Source organism: Diceros bicornis, chromosome 2 (assembly GCF_020826845.1).
Source record: "Diceros bicornis minor isolate mBicDic1 chromosome 2, mDicBic1.mat.cur, whole genome shotgun sequence".
NCBI classification, from domain to species: domain Eukaryota; kingdom Metazoa; phylum Chordata; class Mammalia; order Perissodactyla; family Rhinocerotidae; genus Diceros; species Diceros bicornis.
In genome coordinates this window covers 20,904,388-20,926,450 of record NC_080741.1, presented here as the reverse complement: position 1 = coordinate 20,926,450, position 22,063 = coordinate 20,904,388, and the positions used below count along the sequence as shown (strand labels likewise).

General features: G+C 39.7%; 3 protein-coding genes across 8 annotated transcripts in view; 2 read left to right on the top strand and 1 right to left on the bottom strand.

Annotated features, from left to right (window-relative positions):
• The window catches only part of ATP2C1 (ATPase secretory pathway Ca2+ transporting 1), a 144,512-nt gene extending 139,785 nt beyond the window's left edge, over positions 1-4,727 (top strand). For all 5 annotated transcript variants that reach the window (XM_058553233.1, XM_058553200.1, XM_058553224.1 and 2 more), the window contains one exon: positions 4,181-4,727. In XM_058553233.1, the coding sequence (XP_058409216.1) occupies positions 4,181-4,276 (96 nt within the window). In that variant the 3' untranslated portion in view covers positions 4,277-4,727. The remainder of the gene's footprint in view (positions 1-4,180) is intronic.
• ASTE1 (asteroid homolog 1) lies at positions 4,303-16,398 on the bottom strand. Of its 2 annotated transcripts, none has more exons than XM_058553270.1 (6): positions 15,027-16,398; positions 13,698-13,823; positions 12,228-13,557; positions 6,472-6,682; positions 5,029-5,088; positions 4,303-4,368 (listed from the first exon to the last, which is right to left on the bottom strand). In XM_058553270.1, the coding sequence occupies exons 3-5, from the start codon at positions 13,530-13,532 to the stop codon at positions 5,039-5,041; spliced, it is 1,566 nt and encodes a 521-aa protein (XP_058409253.1). In that variant the 5' UTR covers positions 13,533-13,557; positions 13,698-13,823; positions 15,027-16,398; the 3' UTR covers positions 4,303-4,368; positions 5,029-5,038. The 2 variants fall into 2 exon arrangements, with proteins under 2 accessions (XP_058409253.1, XP_058409243.1); XM_058553260.1 differs by lacking the exon at positions 4,303-4,368 and adding an exon at positions 4,814-4,915.
• NEK11 (NIMA related kinase 11) overlaps positions 15,448-22,063 on the top strand; it is a 226,080-nt gene continuing 219,464 nt past the window's right edge. The window contains exons 1-2 of the mRNA XM_058553246.1: positions 15,448-15,549; positions 18,065-18,330. Of these exons, the coding sequence (XP_058409229.1) occupies positions 18,116-18,330 (215 nt within the window). The 5' untranslated portion in view covers positions 15,448-15,549; positions 18,065-18,115. The remainder of the gene's footprint in view (positions 15,550-18,064; positions 18,331-22,063) is intronic.

Genomic DNA, 22,063 nt, shown 5'->3' with positions numbered 1-22,063 from the left:
GGTGTCTCCCCAAGCAGCTTACACAAGTATGACTTTTGGGGGTCAGGTACTATGTCATATTTCTTTGGTAAACCACCTCAGATATCTCGTGGAGTGCTTGTAACCTCTCATTTAATACACACATAAGATATATACGGGGGTAGGCAACTTTCCTGAATTCTCACAGAGAGTAAGAGTTAATGGATATTATTAGATTTTAACTCCCTTACTACAAGACTGGGTAGTTTCAAGTGAATGGCCCTGACTGCAGTGGCAAGAAAAGGAAACCTGACTTCTCATGTCTGCTGAAGGAGGGCCGCTTTGCTTGAAAAACTCCTTTTAATGAAAGAAAAAGATGAATGATAAAATTCAGTTGACTTTTAATTAAACTCTGTAGCCCATACACTCTTCAGTTTGGTGCCTGTCAAACCAATTATTTGTCAAAGTGGAAGTGGGAATGAATGTTTTTTTGTGCGAGCTTGATGGTTTTACAAAGCAGTGTTGATGATAAGCCAGGAAATAGGACACTCAAATTGGTATAATTTCCAGATTGGCCTCTAACTCCAGGAATCAAGGAAGAGAATTTTGATATAGCAAAGGTCTTATGTGCTTATAGTCCCCATTAGATCCACTATTTGCTTGAAAAATACATATCTTCTCAAAAATAGATGCATACGACTTCTCTTTTCTTTATTCTTCTGGGAATAACCATCTCTAAAGAGATGGTTATTTAGAGATGATAAAAACAACCTTACTACAGAGCCCCATTCACTCCTAAAATAGCAAACAAAAATTTCCTTATTTCAAGAATTCTTATTTGAAACAGAAGCCAGTCTTTAGGGTTGACAACTTTAGGAGCAAATGAGATTGTTTTCGCCTTTTGTAAATGGCTAAAGCTAGTCAACACTTGGGAGGTGTGTATGTAACACTGGCCAAAGCTGGGCTTACTCCTCTGAGTATGGTACTTCTAGGAAAGTGGAGAAAATTGTTTGCCAGATTTAGGAACTGAACATAGGCCTGGTCAAAATGGCAGCCTAAAACCACGTTTAGGGTTATTACTGGTGGAATGTACTAGAGAGGGAGTAGAGAAGAAAGGAAGAACACAATTTGTATGAATACAAATAAAATGAAGGTCAGGATATACTTTCAGATCTTGCCCAAATATATTCATTCCACTTTCTTTTTTATTTTCAAGTTCTTTATTTGGAACTGGCCAGCAGCTTCACAATTCTGTTGGTATTTGTAATTTTAGCAGCCTCAAGTGTGTTCCAGAGCAATGCCTTTCATAGTCTTTTGACTGCAATCCACAGTAAGAAATACATTTTGCACAACCATCTATTATATGATATGCATATCTGATATTTTCCATTTAAAAATAGCTGGTTATGACTCACTAATTTCACATCACATAAATGGGTCAAAACCTGCAGTATAAAGAAAAATGGCCTAGTTCTGGTATTGCTGCATATATCTCTAATATTTTAATTTCTTAGTGTTTCCTCCTCCTCTAGATCTAGCAGCTCAGGATGCTGTTTCTTATTTTGTCGGGGCCATTACAGTTTGAACTTCTGCTTTAAAACTTGGAGCATATCTAAAGTGCTCATCAACTTTGCCAGGGTCACATTTACTAAGTACTTAGAGGTATTATAGTTTTCTGTCTGGCATCTTCACTTCTATCCTCTAAGGTCCAGATCTTTCACAATAAAGGATGAAGAGAAAACAGTTGTAAAATAATTTTTTTGAAATAATAACCCAGCTTCTGCTTACAGGAAATAATTTAAGTAGGACTTCTATTCTTTTTGAAAACGTTGCTGCCATTTAAAGGTTATAGACTATTATTATTAACTTACTGAAATGGAACGAAGTACAAACATGCTTTCAAATGTGTTTAAGAAATACAGAAGTTTCTTAAATCAGGTTGTATTTATTAAAAGCAGAATACAAAATACCTTGGAATTCAAAGATTACCTATTGCGATGTTTATCTCGTCACAGGTTAGTTCTAAAGAAAAAAGTTAATCATTTGAAGGGAGGTAACAGAAAAATTTTAAGTAAGAATTATACATCTGCTTGCAGACTGGGTTTATTCAAGCTCTGAGGCCTCAATATGTTCCTCCAAGTTTTCAACCATTAATAGCCCAAACCGGTTGCTTCCCTCATACCAACATCTAGTGTCTGAGGTTCCCACTCTGTTCTTTGACCAGCTGGTACTTTGTTTCCTTTGCCTTTTTTTTTTGGAATTTGATTTACCCTTTGGTAGGAATAATTCAGCAGGGGCATATGACTTCGTGGCAGTGAACAGATGTTCATAAAGTTGCTTTGCTTCCGGACACATGCTCAGAAGACTTTCTGCAGAGGTCGATGTTAGCAGTTGTTGGCATAGTCCATGCACCAGGGTTCCACTATACAATCTGTTCAGTGGGAGAGAAAAGGGTGTTGTTAAAGCATAGGTTTAGTGCACTGGGACACTGTCATTAACATAGCTCCAACAAATGCATCTAAACACTGAGCATTCTTCCTTATATAAAACTATTATTAAAATTATTTAAGAAAAATCTGTTCCTTGAAGGAAGGAACTGAGTTGTTATTACAAAGATTACTTCTTTTTGGCTGGCAATATTTAAAAACTCTTTATCAACAAATTAAATGAGGGATGCTTGCTGGTTCTGCAACTAGCCCAAAGTAGAGCAGGGCTCTTAACACTTCAAGAAAAGGAATTAAAAATTCCTTTGATAAACCAAACAGGCAGTGTGTTGAAATATGAGAAAATTTAATGGCATCGTTTGCAAGGTCATTCATTCACTTGGACTAAAAACCTACTTCAAAAATATAATATGGGATTAACTGGAAGCCACAAATTTAATATAACTTACTGCCAGAGTTTATCAACTGGTGCCTTAACAGTTGATGTTAGAACCATCATTTAATCAGTGAAAAATCATCATTTAAAAAGCCTTGGTAAATGCTGAGATGTAAGAACAATCTCTTGTTGAAATCATCATTATAAGAACTGTGTGGTCTTGTTTTTCCTGTTTTGTTTTGAAGGGATTTGTGGTATCTAGAGAGGATCCAGTCAAAAATGACCTAAATTATTAAAGGAAAGGAATTAAGAATCCATAGGTCAAAGGCCAATTAATCTTATTTGGTAGAGCCTTCTTCAGTTACCTCATATGAGGCCCGGGGATGGATTAACAATACTATTTACTGCTAGGAATCTTCTCACCTTGAAACATTTAAAGTCACACCAGCATATTTTGTATGCCTCTATATATCACTCATTCATTTCACAAATATTTGAGTACTTACTGTATGCTAGGCACTGGGGCTATAAGAGTAGACAAGTCCCTGCCCTCACAGAGCTGACATTCAAGTAGAGAGAGACAAAGCATATATACAATCTCAATTCCATTTTCTAACCATCTCCCTTTTATCTTCCTCACTCACTCTCTCTAGTACCTCCTGGATGGATGGACAATCACCAGGATGTCCAATCCATTGATCCTACTACTTTTTCACTGGCCCACACCCTATTGCTGTCCTTTCTTTCTTATTCAGTTTAAACTCCATAGTCAAACATTATAATCACTTCCTGGCATACAGGCTGCCTCTCCCTTCTTCATACTTGCCTGGCAAAACAAAAACCCTACATAAAGTTCACTTAAGTGTCTAAGAGTCTTCTCACTAGAATAAAAACTCCATGACAGCAGAGATTTTTTTTCTTAAGGTTTTGTTTACTATACCTGAGCACAGAGTAGGCATTTAGTAAGTATTTGAATGAGTGAACAACATGCCAGTGGTAAGAAATGCAATTACAAAAATACCAAAGAGTAATAGGACTAGAGTGACTGGAAGTAGAGAGTAATAGTTCAGTAGGGTGATCAGAAAAAGCCTCTATAAAGTGATATTTGAGCAAAGACCTGAAAGAAATGAGGGAATGAGTTATTTTCTACCAACAACTGCCTCTTTACTTTTACTTTAAAGGAACTGATTTTTAAAAATTTGCTCTAATCACAGAAACTTTCTTTGGGAATATGGAAATAATATTTTTTCTGTTTCCAGCTCTTCAGCTATAATAGTGATCTAAGACCAATTATGCTAAAACTAACTTTTGAAAATAACTTCTTTGCTTTAAATATAAATAAAAGTATTTACTTCTCTGTGCAGCCATCTGAACTAGTTTCCCTTGGTGCTTACCGAGTTAGGTCTGGCTCTGGGAGAGGCGTGGACAGCAGCTGATTGAGATACACCCCCATCTGCAGACAGCACTGCCACTGAGAGAAGATGTGAGCTGTGTCTAAATCCAGTCTCGTGCCTGGGCGCGTCTGCTCCTTCACTCTTTGGAACTCTTCGTACAACATCTTAGCACCATCCTCCTGCAGATCTTCCTTATCTAGATAAAGAAACAACCCAAGGGCAGTATTTCCAAAAACATTGTATCAGCTTGTAATTTTCTCCATATATAAAACTTCAGATTCCATAGAGAAAAAATCAGTTTAAATAACAAAATGCTTTTCTCTTCTGGCTCTTTGCTATTTTCACATCAGTGTAAAAGCCTTGCTGTATAAACTGAAATATTTATATTGAAATGCCTTTTAATGACAACCTAACTTTATTCAACCCCAAATTATTTTTTTCCTTAAAATAATCTCTCTTCCACTTTCTACTACCTGACCTTAAATACATCTGCATCTGAACTCTCCAAACCCTAAATCTGTCTCTGTGGAAAATACAAATTACTATTAAATATCATTCTCTTTACTGTTCTCTTTCACTAACCTTCCTTTCATGCGATGGTGCACTTAAAGAAACAGCCTGTGTGTTCCAAGCAAATTTTAACTTCTGTTTTATGGGAAAACAAAGGTATGACTTGTAGAGAATGTGGCAAATCATCAACTTTTCTTCAGACAGTAGAGGATAAGGGGCAGGAAACAACAACCCTAGGAAATGAAGAATGCGGCGTGTGTTCAGCTACAAGCTTCTGCAGGTTTGTTTGAACAGAAGCACAAAATGACATCTGGACCAACTCGAAAGTAATAAAAAGGAGGCCCACCTTTTACCAATTAGCGAGCAGCAAGGCACTGAGCCTGCCTGGGTGCGGGGTCCACAATTCCTAAAAGAAAAGAAACAGACCCTTGACATGCCCCTTCTGTTGGACTCAGGTAGAAACTTAATAGGCTTGTGCGCTGAGAATTTTCTTAAACTGTATTTATTACTCAATGAGAGGAAATACCCTAAACTTTTATCTTAACCAGTAGTGAGCTTTAACTTAATGCAAAACAAATAAGTTGGCTGTCATATAACAACAGTCCTTTCTGACAGCTACTCTCACACTTGGGGTGTCTTGAAGTCTATGCTGGTTCATTCTTTCATTTAACTTATTTTAAAAAGTAAACTCCAGAGTAGCATTATCCAACAGAACTTTCTGCATTGATGGAAATGTTTTGTATCTGCACTGTCCAATACAGTAGCTGCTAGCCACATGTGGCTACTGAGCACTTGAAATATGGCTAGTGTCACTGAGAAGCTGAATGTAAATAGCCACATGTGGCCAGTAGCTATCATATTACACAGTACTGTTCTAGAGTGTCATAACTATTATACATGTTCACATTAAGTATCACAGCATTCATAAGCTTTTAAAGAGAATAATTCCACTGGAGAATTGCTCCAAGGCATCAACATTTATTTTACCTGATGTTTAAATGCAGATGAAACTGCCTCAAAGTGTATTCCTCTAGAAAGAAAAGTTACTATTTGGGCCGGGCCCGTGGCTTAGCGGTTAAGTGTGTGTGTGCTCTGCTGCTGGCGGCCTGGGTTCAGATCCCGGGCGCACACTGACACACCGCTTCTCCGGTGATGCTGAGGCCGTGTCCCACATACGGCAACTAGAAGGATGTGCAGCTATGACATAACAACTATCTACTGGGGCTTTGGGGGAAAAAAATAAAAATAAATAAAAATTAAAAAAAACCCGAAAAGTTACTATTTCTACCATCACTACTTACATACTAATTGAAACTTACGGTGGAAAAAAGGAAAGTAAAAAGACAGCACAAGCACGAATGTATATTGTGGTTAAGGTATTCAGAAGTTTCACTAATGGGCAATTTTACCTAAGTTTCTAGTGATGATGTAGCTGCTGTATTGATAACAGGGACAGGGACAGGAAACATGGAATAAAAAACACAACTGGCACACTGCACAGTCACACTTCATAGATTAAAGCATCAGGCACCACAGCGCAGGTGGGATTAGGCGGGGTCAGCACATCTGCACTGCTCTGCCCTTGGAGTCAAGCCCTCCAGCACCAAGCCTGGCACATGGAAGTGCTCAAAAATATTTACCAATGAAATGAGTGATATTTTGGTGCCTCCACTTCTAAGTTCTGATGTAAGTGATAGGAGGATATAATCCAAGAATAGTTTTTGTTTAAATTTTTGATTATATGCAAGTAACACGCAAAAATATACTCCTGGAATTTCCAGATACCTACCAGGGCTGTTGATTATGGCATGCAAGGGCCCCATCAGCATTCCCAGCAGTAAGGCCTGTAGATGATGTAACTTTGCCTTGGCCTCTGTGTGCTGCAACCAGTAGCAACTGACAGCAATAGGCAACTTCAGTGAAGTAGGGATTGGGTCCAGAACAGTCTGTTTCACCTTCAGTGTTTCTAACAGAAGTATCTGCCGTCTAGCCAAGGAGAGCTGAAAATACATACCAAATATCCTGCAAGTTACTTTGGGGAATGTCTTTTTTTTCCTTTCCTAGTAGTAAGAGACTTTAATGCAAATGAAACTGCTGTGTCAGTTTCTTATCTTCCATTGGAAAAAAATCAAGCCACACTCAAAGCATTTAGAACATTAATAAGGTGCTTAATAAATATGGCTGGCTGAATGGATATATGTCTACTCCTACACAGCTCTTGCCCATGTCATTCCATCCTCCGCATAGGCTGGTGAGCATCTTCAGTGTGCAGGTCACTTGCGAAGCCTATTAAAAATTCAGTCCTCAGGCCCCAAATCCTAGGGGAGCCCAGGAATCTGCATTTTAACTATTCTGAGATCTATACTCAACCCTACCCTTACTTGCCAGTGAATATTTAGGCCCCACCTTCTCCATGATGCTGTTACTGATCACTTCAGAAGGCGGCAAACTTCGATTATATGCACCCTTTGTGGTATATCATACATCCTTCTATTTGTTTGGGTCCTGTCTCATGTCCCTACCCAGTTGAATAGGTTTTATTGTCTTTGTGTCTTCCCACACAGGATAGTCCCAGGGTGGCTACTTGTAAGTGAGAAGCATATTCAAAAGAGATAGGAATATTTAAGGACTACCTGCATTGTGCTTACAAAAACACACCATACTGACTTTTACTCCATGCTTTAGAGTGTGCACTTGAAATAAAAGGACGTAAACAGCTATGAGGGCTTTGGGCTTCTTGTTGAAATAATTTCACCTTAATAAACCTTAAGACTTAAGGGACCTTACAGGTCACACACTTATACAGATAAGGAAATTAGGACTATTAAAAGGGCACCTTCAGGGGGACTTTACAAACAAAGTTTAAGAGAAAAAAAAAGTTGTATTCCTAGTGTCTTCACACAGCCAGAAAAGGATTTCTTTCTTAACTTTCTGGAAGGATGAGACAGTCTGGCACATTTCTTAGCACCTAACACCTAGTGAGTAGTCAATAAGTGTGTTGACAACTGAGGACAGAAATGCTAACCTGAAATAAAACACCTCATAATTGACAAAATAGTTTCATCATCAGTGCATGAGAGCATTAAATACAATGATTTATAATTACTGGTTTTAATAATTTAATACAGTGATAAAATTTTTAAAATTAGAAATATGCAAAGTGCTTTACAGTATAATCAATCACTCCTATGAGAAGTAGCATTAACTACTTAAATTTAAAGTAAAACAAAAATTATTCTTTATAATCTACTAAACTGGTAGAAAAACACAACAAGTAAAGCTAAGAAAATACATGAATTCTTTTCTGACATAATGCTTAAATTATGGAATTCTCTAGCCACGTTATAACTTATCTGAACAAAGCAGAGTCTGAGCTTTGACTTCAGAGATGTTCTGTTCCTCATTAACTCTATGTCCTTGAGCAAGGTTCTGAACTCTTCTACAGTCAGTCTAATCATCTTTAAAATGGGCATTATAATGAGTTACACAATATGTTCCATGGAACCTACCAGTTCTTAGCCCCTTTCACAAGGGGAACTGCTCTGTTCACAGCCTTTAAATCTGGTTAGGTGTTATCCCATGTGACAACTCCTTTTCCTTCCCCCCTGGGGGAGGGAAAGCACAAACCTGCTGAAGAAGCTGCCACAGAGAGGCAGGGGTGCCCACAAAAAGGCTGGTCCTGGCACTGCCTTACTCCCCAAGAATGATGCACTTCCATCTCTCCTTATGACTAACCTCTCCTTGGTTAAGAGTGGTGCTCTGTCCACTGCAACTAACGTAAAATGGAAACCCTACCCTATGTGGTAACTGTGGGAACTGAATGAGAGATTGTATAAAGTTTCTATTACAACAGCTGGCACAAAGTGGATAATCCAAGGATTCCTACCACACCATGTTAAGAAAAACAAAATGAATAGATCCTGTCACAAAGTTTCTATACTTGTACCTGCGTCTGTCTTTGGAATCACATTTGCTCCTGATAGCGTTTAGAATTATCATAGGCTAATGAGAGCTAACAACACTGAGCTAAATACAGAACTGATTAGTTTATGCCAAGGGAAAGCCAAATGATATCACCGCACAGAGAGTGAACTAAAATTTCACCCTACTTTGAATACCTAAGTGATGAGAACACTTGTCATCTTCACTTAGCGGGGAGTATAATCAGCATGCTACACTCATTGACTCAACTGGATTTTCATATGGGGGTAAAAGTGTCCTGATCCCTATGTCACACCATACACAAAAAAATCAATTCCAGGTAGATTGTAGATCTAAATGTGAAAGGCAAAAACAATTTTCATGATCTTTAAGTAAGCAATAATTTCTTAAGTGGGTCACAAAAGTGATAATTTAAAAATTTAAATTAGACTTTATCAAGAACTTCTGTTCATCAAAACATACTAGAGTGAGGGGGCCGGCCCGGTGGCGCAAGCGGTTAAGTGCGCGCGCTCCGCTGCGGCGGCCCGGGGTTCGCTGGTTCGGATCCCGGGCGCGCACCGACGCACTGCTTGGTAAGCCATGCTGTGGCGGCGTCCCATATAAAGTGGAGGAAGATAGGCACAGATGTTAGCCCAGGGCCGTCTTCCTCAGCAAAAAAAAAAAAGAGGAGGATTGGCGGATGTTAGCTCAGGGCTGATCTCCTCACAAAAAAAAAAAAAAAAAAAAAAAAAAAAAAAAACATACTAGAGTGAGAAGACAACTCACAGAATGGGAGAAGCTATTCATAATACATGTTATTTGACAAAGGACCTATATATACAAATAAACAAAAGACGAACAGAAAAATTGGCAAAAGACTTTGAACAGAAACTTACATAACAATATCCAAATGGCCAATTAATACATGAAAAGGTGCTCAAGTCATCAGAGAGATGCAAATTAATACCCACCAAATTGGCTAAAATGATGCCACCACACAACCATCGGATCAGCTAAAATTTTTAAAAAGGATAAAAAATACCAAATATCAGCATGGGTGTGAAGTAAGAGGAACTCTCGTAAGCTGCTGGTGGGAATATTGGTAAAACCACTTTGCAAGACCATTTGGCAATATATCTTCTAAGCTGAACATATGGGTATCCTATGACCCAGCAATTCCATTCCTAGTTATATATACAATAGAAATGGGTCCATATTTTCACTAAATGATGTGTACTAGAATGTTCATAGCACTATCTGTAATAGCCCAAACTGCAAACTATCCAAATGCCCATCAGCTATAAAATGGAAAAATCAATTGTGGTATATGATCCCACAATGTAAATAATGAACAGCAGTGAGAAACGAAGGATCTACTCAGTGATATGAATGAATCTCACAAACACTATGACGAACAAAAGAATTCATACTGTATGATTCCATTTTTATGAAGTATAAAAACAGTCAAAACTATTCAATGTTGTCAGAGGTCAGGATAGTGATTACAGGGGGTGGGAGAGGAGGTGACGAACCAGACACTGGGAAAAGCTGCTGGGGTGCTGTTAATGAGTCTTTACATGGAGGTGTTGAGCTGGTGAAAATTCATCAAGCTGTACAAATTATCTGTGCACTTTGCTATATGTACATACTCAGGGAAGGATGAATTGCAAAGAGGCAAGAGGAAACTTTTAGGGGTGATGGCGACATTCATTATTTTAATTGCAGGGTGGATTCACAGATGTAAACATACATCAAAACTCATCAAAGTGCACACTTTAAATATGGACACTTAATTGTACATCAATTATTTCTCAAAAATAAAGCCATAAAACAACTTTAAAAAACTCTCCAACAGAGCACCATTTATGTTGTGAGTAGAAATGTAATTTCAGCAAAACGTTATCCTTTAGAATGTTGCTAATTTCAATTTTATTGGTGTGGGTAAAGTTATAATAAATCCCTTCTGTTTGGAATTTGACCTAAGCTCAACTTTCTAGTTCTGTAACCCTGGAAAGGTGATAAATTTAGTTAGCTGTGTCACTTAGCATGATAAAAATGACTCTTGTAAAACTGCATCTAGACTTGAACTATAAATGAAGTGTTAGCATCAGATGGGGACACCATATCATGGAGCTTCCCTGAGTGCAGTCACTTGTCATTAGGCATGTTCCTTCCAGGGACCTCTGAAGCTCTGTCTATGGAACTGTTACAAGAAAGATTGGATCCTGTGGGGAAGGAGGCCAGTGAGAAATTTTCTTTCTTTAATTGAGATATAATTCATACATCAAAAAATTCACCCCTTTAAAGTAGTTTTAGTATATTTATAAGCTTGTGCAACCATCACTAATTCCAGAACATTTCATCACCCCCAAAAGAAACCCGGTTCCCATTAGCAGTCACTTCCCATTGCCAAGGACGCTCTTGTACCCACCTGATGTGAATCACCTTTCCTCCTGCCTGAGCTGTCACTAATGGGGAGGCTAATGAGGCTCGTTCCTGGTCAGCCGTGTAGACCAGGGACTGGCACTACTGACATTTTGGGCTGGATGATTGTTGTGGGGGGCTGTCCTGCACATTGTAAGATGTTTAGCAGCCTCCTTGGCCTCTCCCCACTAGATGCCAGTAGCAACACACCACAGCCCCCTAACCGCCCAGGTAGTGACCATCAAGTGTCTCCAGACATTGCCAAATGTCCCCCGGGGGGCGAAATCACCCCCAGGGGAGAAGCAATGATGTAGACTGCTGCAAGGACTCCCACAGGAAAGCAAAGCCTGATTCAAACCTGCTGGGAAGCTACGGTTGCTGTCCTACATCCCTGAGTAGACCAGCACCAGAGTGGCTGGAATATTTAATTTTAAGAAAAACCCCAAAGGGCACTGCAATTGGTACTGTAAGTTTATCTGCATTTAATTTGTAAATTTAATTGTGTTAGCATAAGCAGTTTCATATCTCTCTGTGATTTTTAATATATTTATGTAATATTATAAAACATAAACACTGGGATCCATGAGAATTTTTTTTACCTTGGAAAGGGGATTGGTCTGAGTATTACTCAGGTTTAAACACCACTGAGTTAGGTAAGAGTCATGTTTTCAGTATCAAACTAAGCAAATGACCATGATGCCATAAACATAAAGTCTTAAAAAAAATCCTCATCAATAAAAATGGAAAAGTAGACTGAAGCATCAGTATTAATTTTATTAATTGAAATCTGATGCGGTCTGAGATGTTAATTATGCCTATGATCAATGCCTATAGGCACACTTACTTTTTTTGCAGTTCAGAATTTTTTCCTTTTCTTTCTTTTTTAGCCACATAACCCCATTCTATTGGCAGCTAGTATCGACAAAGTAGTAGTAATAACTGCGAAGGTACCACGTACTACTGAAGTACAGTGGAAATGGTGGATGCGGAGCTAAGAGATCTAGGTTTGAATCCTAGCACTGACACTCTCTGGCTGAGGTATGACATACTTACTTTGCGTCCTAGTTTTCTCAGCCATGAAATGGGGATAATATAGCAACCAACCTCAGTTTGTCTCTTAAGAGAGATAATATAACATGAAAGCACTCTGTAACCCATAAAGTACTTTACAAAAATTACATTAGTATTACAAACACTTACCTCAGTCAATTTGCTCAAGTCAGAATGATCCATGGGCAGTTCTACTGCATCAACAATTGATGTTTTGATATTTTTATTAATCCTTTCCACTTCACTGAAAGCTAGACGCTGAAGAGGAAATGCATTCCAGGACATGTTTTCTAGATGTGGAGAAGCATTCAAAAGAAGCCCATAGATGATTTTCCGGATGGGCAGAGAGATTCTGTGGGCATTTGGTTGCTGCATGTTTTCCACCTGTGTGTGAAGAATGGTCCGTCTTAGCACCAAAGCATCGCTGATGAAAGGAGACAGCTGGCCTTTGGCCAAAGCCACTAGTACCCATTCCGGTAAACCCAGATTCAAGGCATCTGGACAGGCATAAGTACCATACTGGAAGAAGTCCTGCAGCTTCACCTGGGACTGCTGGTATTCTTCCATGGAACAGCAGAGAAGTTCCTTAACATTTTCTCGATTCTTTTTGGGGAGATATTTCAGAACGTTATCTAGTGCTTCAGTAGGGTCAGCAAATTGAGACAACCAATTCAGAAGTCCCAGAACTCGGTGGTGTCTCCTCCCCTTAGAACTGGCAGCTCCAAGAGGAAGACGTACTTTACTTAAGAATGTCTCCATGATGGGCAGATTAATATGGTCATTTCCACACAGCACCGCAAAAAGAGGTAGTAGGGCTTTATTCATATTGCTGAAGTGATGACAGAATGCATCCAGGGAAAAGCATTTTGCAGGAATATAGTAGTCTTTTGTGCCCTTAATACTGTTCATGTTTCTCCACTGAAAGCTATTCAATGGGCAAAACCCAGTTTTCAGGTCAAAAATGCAAAAGTCACTATCCGATGATAACACGGGACAATTCCAATGATTAGCCAGTGTCATAATGTCCCGATCTGCTTCTGAAAAGCACTGGACAAAACAGACCTGCAGCTTGATCAAAACCTGTATGAACACTTCCCGGATGAGTAAGGGACATACATATCCACCCCCACCAACAGAAAGGGAATGGGCCATCTGGATCTTCTCTCTAGCTCGATCCTTTAAAGTTGTAAGCTTTTTATCTGAAATGTCACATCCTCCATCTAATACAACATATGGACATATATTACAAGCAGACAGTGATTCGAAGAATTTTTGTACAACATCTGCAAAAGAATCATAGTCCCCTCCAAACCGAAGCTCCAAGTTTGAATTGAAGCAAAGCCGGTGGAAGAGAGCATAGCCATCGATGATAATTTTTGTGTCTCGCAACTTCAAATCAATGAAGAACTCATTACTGTGATCTTCCACAAAACTCATTAGTCCTCGAATACCCATGATGATCGTTTGAACAATTACCTGTCTAAAGCAACAGAACACACTTTCAGTTGATGCTGGTTTTGGGGGACCAAGTCATTGTTTCCAGCACCATCAAATCAACAGCAAACGTTATGAAGAACTCTTTAAATAGAACATACTAGGGGTCAGCATTTCAATTCTTACCTAGATCCTCAGGCAACACCTGGGTACTTTTTCATTCTCTTGTGCTTTTCCCGTATGTTACAAGGCACAAACTCAATGGTTTCATGGAGTTTGATCTTTGGATAGGGATGGAGGCTGCTGAAGATTCTAAAGAAAAATCAGTTAAAATCCATTATTGACACCAATATAGAACTTCTGTGGACTCGGATATTGCGGCAGATAATAGTCACCATCTTACAACACAGAATATTTGTTTTGTGGAGTCAAAGTAAAACATCCTAAGCTATAAAAATGATATTCTTCTCAATCTCATAATTAATAAATCAGAAAGCACTGGGCTTCAGTTAACTTAAGTGTGGAGGGTCAATAATATGGATCCAGTTTTTCTTTTTTTTTTTTTTTTTTTTTTTTTGTGAGGAGATCAGCCCTGAGCTAACATCCGCCAATCCTCCTCTTTTTTTTTGCTGAGGAAGACGGCCCTGGGCTAACATCGGTGCCTATCTTCCTCCACTTTATATGGGACGCCGCCACAGCATGGCTTACCAAGCAGTGCGTCGGTGCGCGCCCGGGATCCGAACCAGCGAACCCCGGGCCGCCGCAGCGGAGCGCGCGCACTTAACCGCTTGCGCCACCGGGCCGGCCCCCAGTTTTTCTTTTTTGACAACAGAGACTGGGACCTTCTTTCAGGCCTTGGCTTGTGGGCTCATCCTAATTGGCATAGTTTTGAGTAAGGAAAACTACCGTTTCATGCCTTGAGGAACCTAACTTTCCAGTTTCATCCCAATCCGAAGCTAGTCTCATCTTCTTTACTTTGCATATCTGGCCCAGTTACAAGAATACCCTTCCCCATCTGACTAACTTAAGTCACAGGATCAGTATCACTAATTTTCCCTTTGGTCTCAGTCAACAATACGACTCAGCATGGCACTGTTACTGATCCTGTCTTTATTTAAAATCGTGAGATTTTGTCAAGCATGGATTTTTTTTTACATTAATTTTGATTTTTAAAGAATTGCCTTAAAAGTTATTTATCTTGAATACAGAGTTTTTGGGGCATGCCCTTGCCTTTTGCGCCCGACTCACTTCACCCTAGTCTTGGCCTATCTCAGCACCTTATCCTGTATACATATTTCTTTATAGGTCTGTCTTTTAAAGCTTATGCAAGCAGAGACTGTGTCAACTTACACTAAGCTAATTACAAGACTTTGCACAGAGTAGTTTTTCAACAAATGCATACCGACTAGGACAAAGGCGCACGAAAGGTATGATCAAGTCCTCAAACACAGGCCTTTATACACCGTGCCAACGGGGCCCTCACAACCCACCACCCGGTCCAGCAGCAGAGCCCACCTGCTCCGTCCTGCCAGGGGACCAGCCCCTCGATCAGAAGCCCGCAGGACCCAGGCGAGCACTGGAAGTCCTGGCACGTGCGAGTCCGACTCCAAGAGCGGGAACAGGAAGTCTCCGGGTCTGACGTCACTGGGAAGCCCGGTTCCGTGAAGCCAGTGGCACCAGACTGCGTCGTGGATCAGCTGCTGCGGGCCTGAAGGCGCGGGGTCGCTAAACACGTATGCTCTCAAAAGGCTGCTATCAGGATAAGAAACCGCGACCCGCCGGGCCTGCTCTCTCTTCCCCGCCCTCTTGGGTCGGCACACACTTCCGCCTCCGCAGCAGAGCCGCCGCGCCCCGACTTCCCAGCATGCCCCGCGCGGTCTCCCTGGCAACGGTGCCCAACAGGCGCGGCCGGCGGTGGTCCTGCAGCGCGGCGGCTGCCGCTGCCCCCACGTTGAGGCCGGCCCACGTACCTCCCAATTACGGTCGGGTTCTGGGCATGCCCCCTACACCGCCGCTCCTCCGCCCTCGACCCGGAAAGGTACGCCACAGGCGCTCCTCGGACGTGCCGGGTCAGGTGATGATTTCAGGCAGCCCCCGGCGGGGTCCGCATCTCAGGGCCGCCGTGCCCGCGACCTCCTCACGTCCCTCGACTCCTTACCTCCCGGATCTGCTCCAGTCCCCGGAGAATAAGTGTTGCTGATGCCTCTTCGATATTTGATAACACGCTTTGCGAAAATGTTAATTAAAAAAAAAAAAGTTGAGGCAAGGAATTGTTCGTTTTACTTAAGATTAAGGTTTACCTTTAAGGTTAGATTCCTATTTTGGTAGAATCTGGCGTCCAGTCAGCTTTCTCTCGTTTATTATTACCCGGGAAGAGAACTACTTGGCTTCGACCTGTGATAAACACTCTCCTTTCCTTGTCTTTTGTCCCCAGGCAGATGGGTTTCACCTCCAAAGGTCAGTTGGCACAGGGCGGTAATCTCCCCTTTCTCACAGTTCCCATCCGACTCTCTAAATCTTCTCTGCCCTCCCCCCGCCACGCACACGTTTTTTCACCTTGGGCAGCAGTTGGTCTGCTGGACGCTTATTAGCTCCAACAAAGTTTACTGAACACCTGCTATATGCCAGGCACCAAGGATGCAAAGATAAAGGTGTATTTCTGGCGCTCAAGTTCATTCACAACCCTTGTGAAGTGGGGGTGAGGGGACATTGACAAGTGAACAGTAAGTTCTAGAATCTAGGCGGCGCGGTACATTCTTGGCTAGCCCTGTGGTTGCACAGAGGAGACTAATGGAATTGATGGCCTAAAGGTGGAGAGGAAGTGGGGCGGCAGGGGTCTGGGAGGTTGGGCCAGAGGGAACCTAGTCCTAGGATACTCTGTGGCCCGGGCCAGACTGCTTAGACACTGCTGGGTGTAAACGCTCATTTACACATAGGAGCCTCTGGGAAATCGGACTTCTCAGAACTATTCTGTCCCTCGCTGAACAGAAACGTTTATCTCGTCTCTAAAATAAGGAGAATTAGTGATCTGAAGAGTCCTTTTCAGTTGAAAAGGCTGTCAGTCCATACATTTTTCTTAACAGTTTAACTTGGCCAGAAAGCATCGTTTTTTATGCCAGCAGAGGAAGGAAACAAAAGATACATTTGGAGGCCTGCTCTCCAGTTGTTTTTCAGCATTAGATTTTGCTAATATTTTCTGTGATCTTGATAATCCCACATAATTCTTTATTTATTCAAGAATTTTGAGGTATAGGCTCCAGCTCTGAAGTTCCAACCCAATGCTGATGTTGTTTTAATATTGTTACCAGCACAGAGCCACTCAGGTGACTTGGTTTATTTCTGAGTTTTTGTTTGTTTGTTTGTTTTTTTTAAAGCTGGTTACTAATCTCACTGGCATCAGGTGAAACTTAAGTGATTAATACATTATTTCAAGAAGAAAAATGCTGTAAATGGACATTTACTTGTTTATGTTTTATTCTGAGGATTTTTGTAATTGCTACAAAATTGCCATGTGAGGCCAGTTGGCCATGTACACCAAACTACGCAGATAACATCTTGTTTTATCCTTATACACGGTAGGTTTTTTGCCTTATAGCTTTGGAATTGTTGAATATGGAAACCTGACTCCAAGGCATAGACAGTCTTCAATTTAAAATCATGTTTTCATATAGATTTAAAACAAAACCCACTTTTCATAATTACTAGCAAAACATTTTACATTTTGATGAAATAAAAGTGATTTTACTGTGCACGTATTCATATGAAACAGTCCTGCGTTTCATAATTCTGCTGTACATTTATAGCTCCTTGAGGAATTTCAGATTTACCTATAACATATTTATGTTCAGCTAACATTAAAATACAATTTTAGATTTGAACTGTATTTGTGACATTTCTTGTTTCCAATCCAGGGAGATTACTCTACACAGTGTATGTAGTAGAAACTTCTGAAACTGGATTAGAATTTGTTTACGATAGGGGAAAATTCATTCTGAATCCTTATATCTCTTCACATCTATTCTAATAAATGCAAATACCATAGTTTAAAGTCTACAGAAAAACAAATCTAAAGAAACCAGTATCATGCTAATTTCTGGTTGAATCCTATACTCACTATCTGTTAATCAAAATAGACATAAGACAGGATGAAAGAATTACCAAAAAGGTTGATGCAAATATATAGATTTAAGGAAATGATAGTGTTCTTATATTTGGATGTGTTTTAAAAAGTACGTGGGGAGTATAAAACTTAAACAGATTGTTGATTGGAAAACATACATATTATGTCAGAACTTTGAGGAAATTTGACTAACTTAGTTTTGCCAGATTTGGATGTATGAGGGAAGGCTCTCTTCCTGTGAAAGACTGCCTTCTATTGGAATCTGCAGTATCTCCACCTTTTAACATTTTTCTCTCATGTCATTAAAGTTAGCCAGTATGGTGTCATTCAATCCACTAATCAAAGTGCAGGTATCACTGTCAAAAACTTACACTTCTTGTTAGGAATAGTTCAGCATCGTTTAGACCTGATCTCTGGACTTTTCATCTTTAAGGCATTGACTCACCCGACTTGAATGAATTTGACCATCTCCTAGGAGACTTGAATGTTACATTTCTGTAAACAAACCAGTTCTCTCTTGTTTGGAGCAATGCTGAAATTCCAAGAGGCTGCTAAGTGTGTGAGTGGATCAATAGCCATTTCCACTTATCCAAAGACCTTGATTGCAAGAAGATATGTGCTTCAACAGAAACTTGGCAGTGGAAGTTTTGGAACTGTCTATCTGGTATCAGACAAGAAAGCCAAACAAGGGGAGGAATTGTAAGTAAAAATACTTTGTACAAGTCTTGAGTTGGCTGCCCTGTATATGCAGCTTTTAGCAGATTAATAACATGGAGTATTGTTCACTTTGCTGTTTGCATTAACGTGAGAATTTAGTAAGAGATAGAAAAGCTCCCTGAATCGTATCTTCAGATAAGATATTTAAAGGCATTTCAGCAGGTGAGTAAAGTACCCAAGTGACCTAAAGAAAGCAAATGGGATAGATTATGTGAAAGTCAGATTTTTATGCATACCAGAGTCTCAGTTACACCATTGCTTCCACTTCACTTGATTGGGAGTTCTTGAATGAGAAAATAAGAATTGTTTATAATAACTGCAGTTTTTGAAATGTTTTGAAATGCAAATAAATGGTAATTCACAATTGAGGTGTATAGGGTGTACTGAAGGAAATATGGTATTAATGTTCTGTGGCATTTTTCTGTGGAGGAATTTTTCAAAGTCTGTAGTCATACAGCCCTCAAATTAGATATTTAAAGCAAACAGGGGCTCCCATCTAAAATTCAGCTTATGTTGATGACCCTCTTGTTACTTCTTTTCCTTTGATTTGGATCAGACCCTATAAACTTTCATAGTAGAAAAAAACTCTTCAGGCTGTTGGACAGTACATCTCTTACAAATAAGGATGAATCTTCATTTTTAGCTTAAAGTTGTTTGAATTTGCTGTGGTGAAAAGTTAGTTGGAACTGAAATTAGGATAAGAAACTTGTACATCAGAAACACAGGAGGAAGAGAAAGCAGAGGGAAGAATGATCCAAGAAATCAGCCCTTAGCTTCAGAAGAATAAATTTCTATCCCATAATCTCTTCTTTTATTCAGAAGTTTTGAGGCTACTCTAAGTTCTTGCAGCTTTTGCCCATTGGATATTTTAAAAGTTTAAAATCAGTGTGAGAAACACTTTTCTACTACTTGATATGTCATGGGAATTAGAAAGGTAAATGTTACTGATGCTACTATTTTATTTTTAAAAGCAACCTTTTAAATGATCTCTATGCCCAGAATTTTAAAAAGTAATTTTCTGTAATTCATAGTTTTCAGTAAATTCTCACGTGAAGAATGGTGACAGTGCTGGCACTTTTCTGGTGTCCTTAGAGCATGCTTTATGACTCCCACTGAAAATAATTTTTCCCTTAAAACCTAGAGGTACTCTTCCAGCCATTTCGAACAGGATGATAAATTTCTGAAAATCTCTAGAGAACCTTTCGGGAAACATTGAAAGACCTAAATCTGACCCAGGGCTTTTAAAAATCACGCTGTAAAGACCGTATCCAGTTTTGGTTTCTTCAGCTAATGAGAAATATGAATAATTTTAAGAGAATTCACAGGAGGGCTAAAAAGTTGATTAAAGGCATGTAAAATAAAATATATGAAGACCAAACTTGAAAGCTTCAGACTTGAGATGATGGGTGAGTGTAGTGTGTGTGTGTAGAGAGAGAGAGAGAGAATGAAACAGAAGAAGGGGTTGGTTGGTTGGGAAGTGATTTGTCAGGGACCTTTCCTGTACCTGAACTAGTCTTAAAACATGTGACTTGAGCTGAAGATGGCAGACAAAGCCTGGGTGTGTGGAATGAATCCAGTAGTGAGGATAATTGACAAATCATTTGATATCAGAAGTTCTAGTCTAGAATCTCTTGGAAAGTAATAGTTCATCTTCAGAATCTCTACAACATATTACATACTGGCCACATTCAGCCTTCAGATGTGTTTTGTTAGGCCTGCATAGTGTTTCTTGTTTAATCTAAATTAGTTGTCAATATTTAAGAATGGGCAACTCTCTTAAAAATTGAGCATTTCATCTTCTCTTGAAAAAAATCAAAAGATTTGGTAACATGTGCTAACATTGCTGCCTGTGTAGCCAATATGGGCTGGGGCTGGGTAGCAGCTGTCCCCTTTAGACAGACCCTGCACCCTCCAATTAGCCACATTTCTGCCTTTCCTCACTGTCACTTACACCCAACTGCATCTCACCTTTCCACTGCCTGCCTACCTTTGTAGACATTTGATTTTAGAACTCTCTGCTAAAATCATGAAGAATCATAAATATGGCTGCTCACAAAATCCTAGAATGCTAGAAGGAGGTGTATCATACCTTTACATATCAGACCATCCCTTGGTATCCCTTGTTAAAGAAATGACTTGGGTCATTGTTAAAACCCCAGGCTTTGGGGGGCTGGCCCCATGGCTTAGCAGTTAAGTGTGCGCGCTCCACTACTGGCAGCCTGGGTTCGGATCCCGGGTGCGCACTGACGCACTGCTTGTCTGGCCATGCTGAGGCGGCGTCCCACATACAGCAACTAGAAGGATGTGCAACTATGATGTACAACTGTCTACTGGGGCCCTAGGAGGGAAGGCTGTATATGACAAACCCACAGCTAATATCATCCTCAATGGTGAAAGACTGAAAAGCTATCCCTCTAAGAACAGGAACCAGACAAGGATGCCCACTGTCACTACTCCTATTTAACATAGTACTGGAAGTCCTAGCCAGAGCAATCAGGCAAGAAAAAGAAATAAAAGGGATCCAAATTGGAAAGGAAGAAGTGAAATTCTCACTATTTACAGATGACATGATTTTATATATAGAAAACCCTAAAGAATCCACCAAAAAACTTTTAGAAGTAATAAATGAATATGGTAAATTGCAGGATACAAAATCAACATACAAAAATCAGTTGCATTTCTATACACTAACAACGAAATAGCAGAAAGAGAAATTAAGAATACAATCCCATTTACAATCGCAACAAAAAGAGTAAAATACCTAGGAATAAACTTAACCAAAGAAGTGAAAGATCTGTACACTGAAAACTATAAAACATTGGTGAAAGAAATTGAAGAAGACACAAAGAAATGGAAAGATATTCTGCATTCTACTGTTAAGAGAGAAAAATCTCTCAAACAAAGCAATCTGATATCAGGCATGTGATTTTAAAAACGTCGAGGATCTTTCTTGAGGTTATAATAACTCTGTTGTCATCTATTCTTGTATGTCTCTATGGCTGTCCAAAAGAAATTGGTCCTCAGAGCGTTGACCTTTTAGCTGTGTAAGATAGCAACTCAACAGCAATGATGTTTAATACATGTACGGAGGCAGGAAACTACACTCGTATTTTGTTTTAGATTCTTTCCCCAGAGTGTTGACAGTTGAACCTTCAGTTTGTGAGCAAAGCACATTAATTAGCACCACCCATTCTCCAAGCAATTTGGTTAGGTAAGGATTTAAGTTCTGCTTTACATACTAGGCCATAAACATAGGGAACTGATTAATGTTAAAGATGGGTAGAAACTTAATACTTTCTAAAAAGATTTCTATAATGTTATGAATGCTGTTCCCTTAATAAGTCAGAGGAGATCTGACTCCCTTCATTGTTTTGCAGACACACCCTTAATCTTTTGAGATAATAAGGAAAGTGTATCATACCTTTACATAGCAGACCATCCGCTGGTATCCCTTGTTAAAGGAGTGATTTGGATAGACCACGAGTCTGAGCTGGTCTGTAGGACACTTATTACTAGCCCCTGTGAAATCTAGGTTCGTATAATATGCTCTTTTAGATTGAATCAAAGAACTTGACAAAACAGAACAGCTATACACATTTCTAACTTTTCCATCAGAGTATTGCAATTTATCCTCATGCCACTTGAGGGCACCACTCTACCACTGACATTTTTCATATGGTACTGTGAATTTGTGAATTTTAATTAAATACCACAT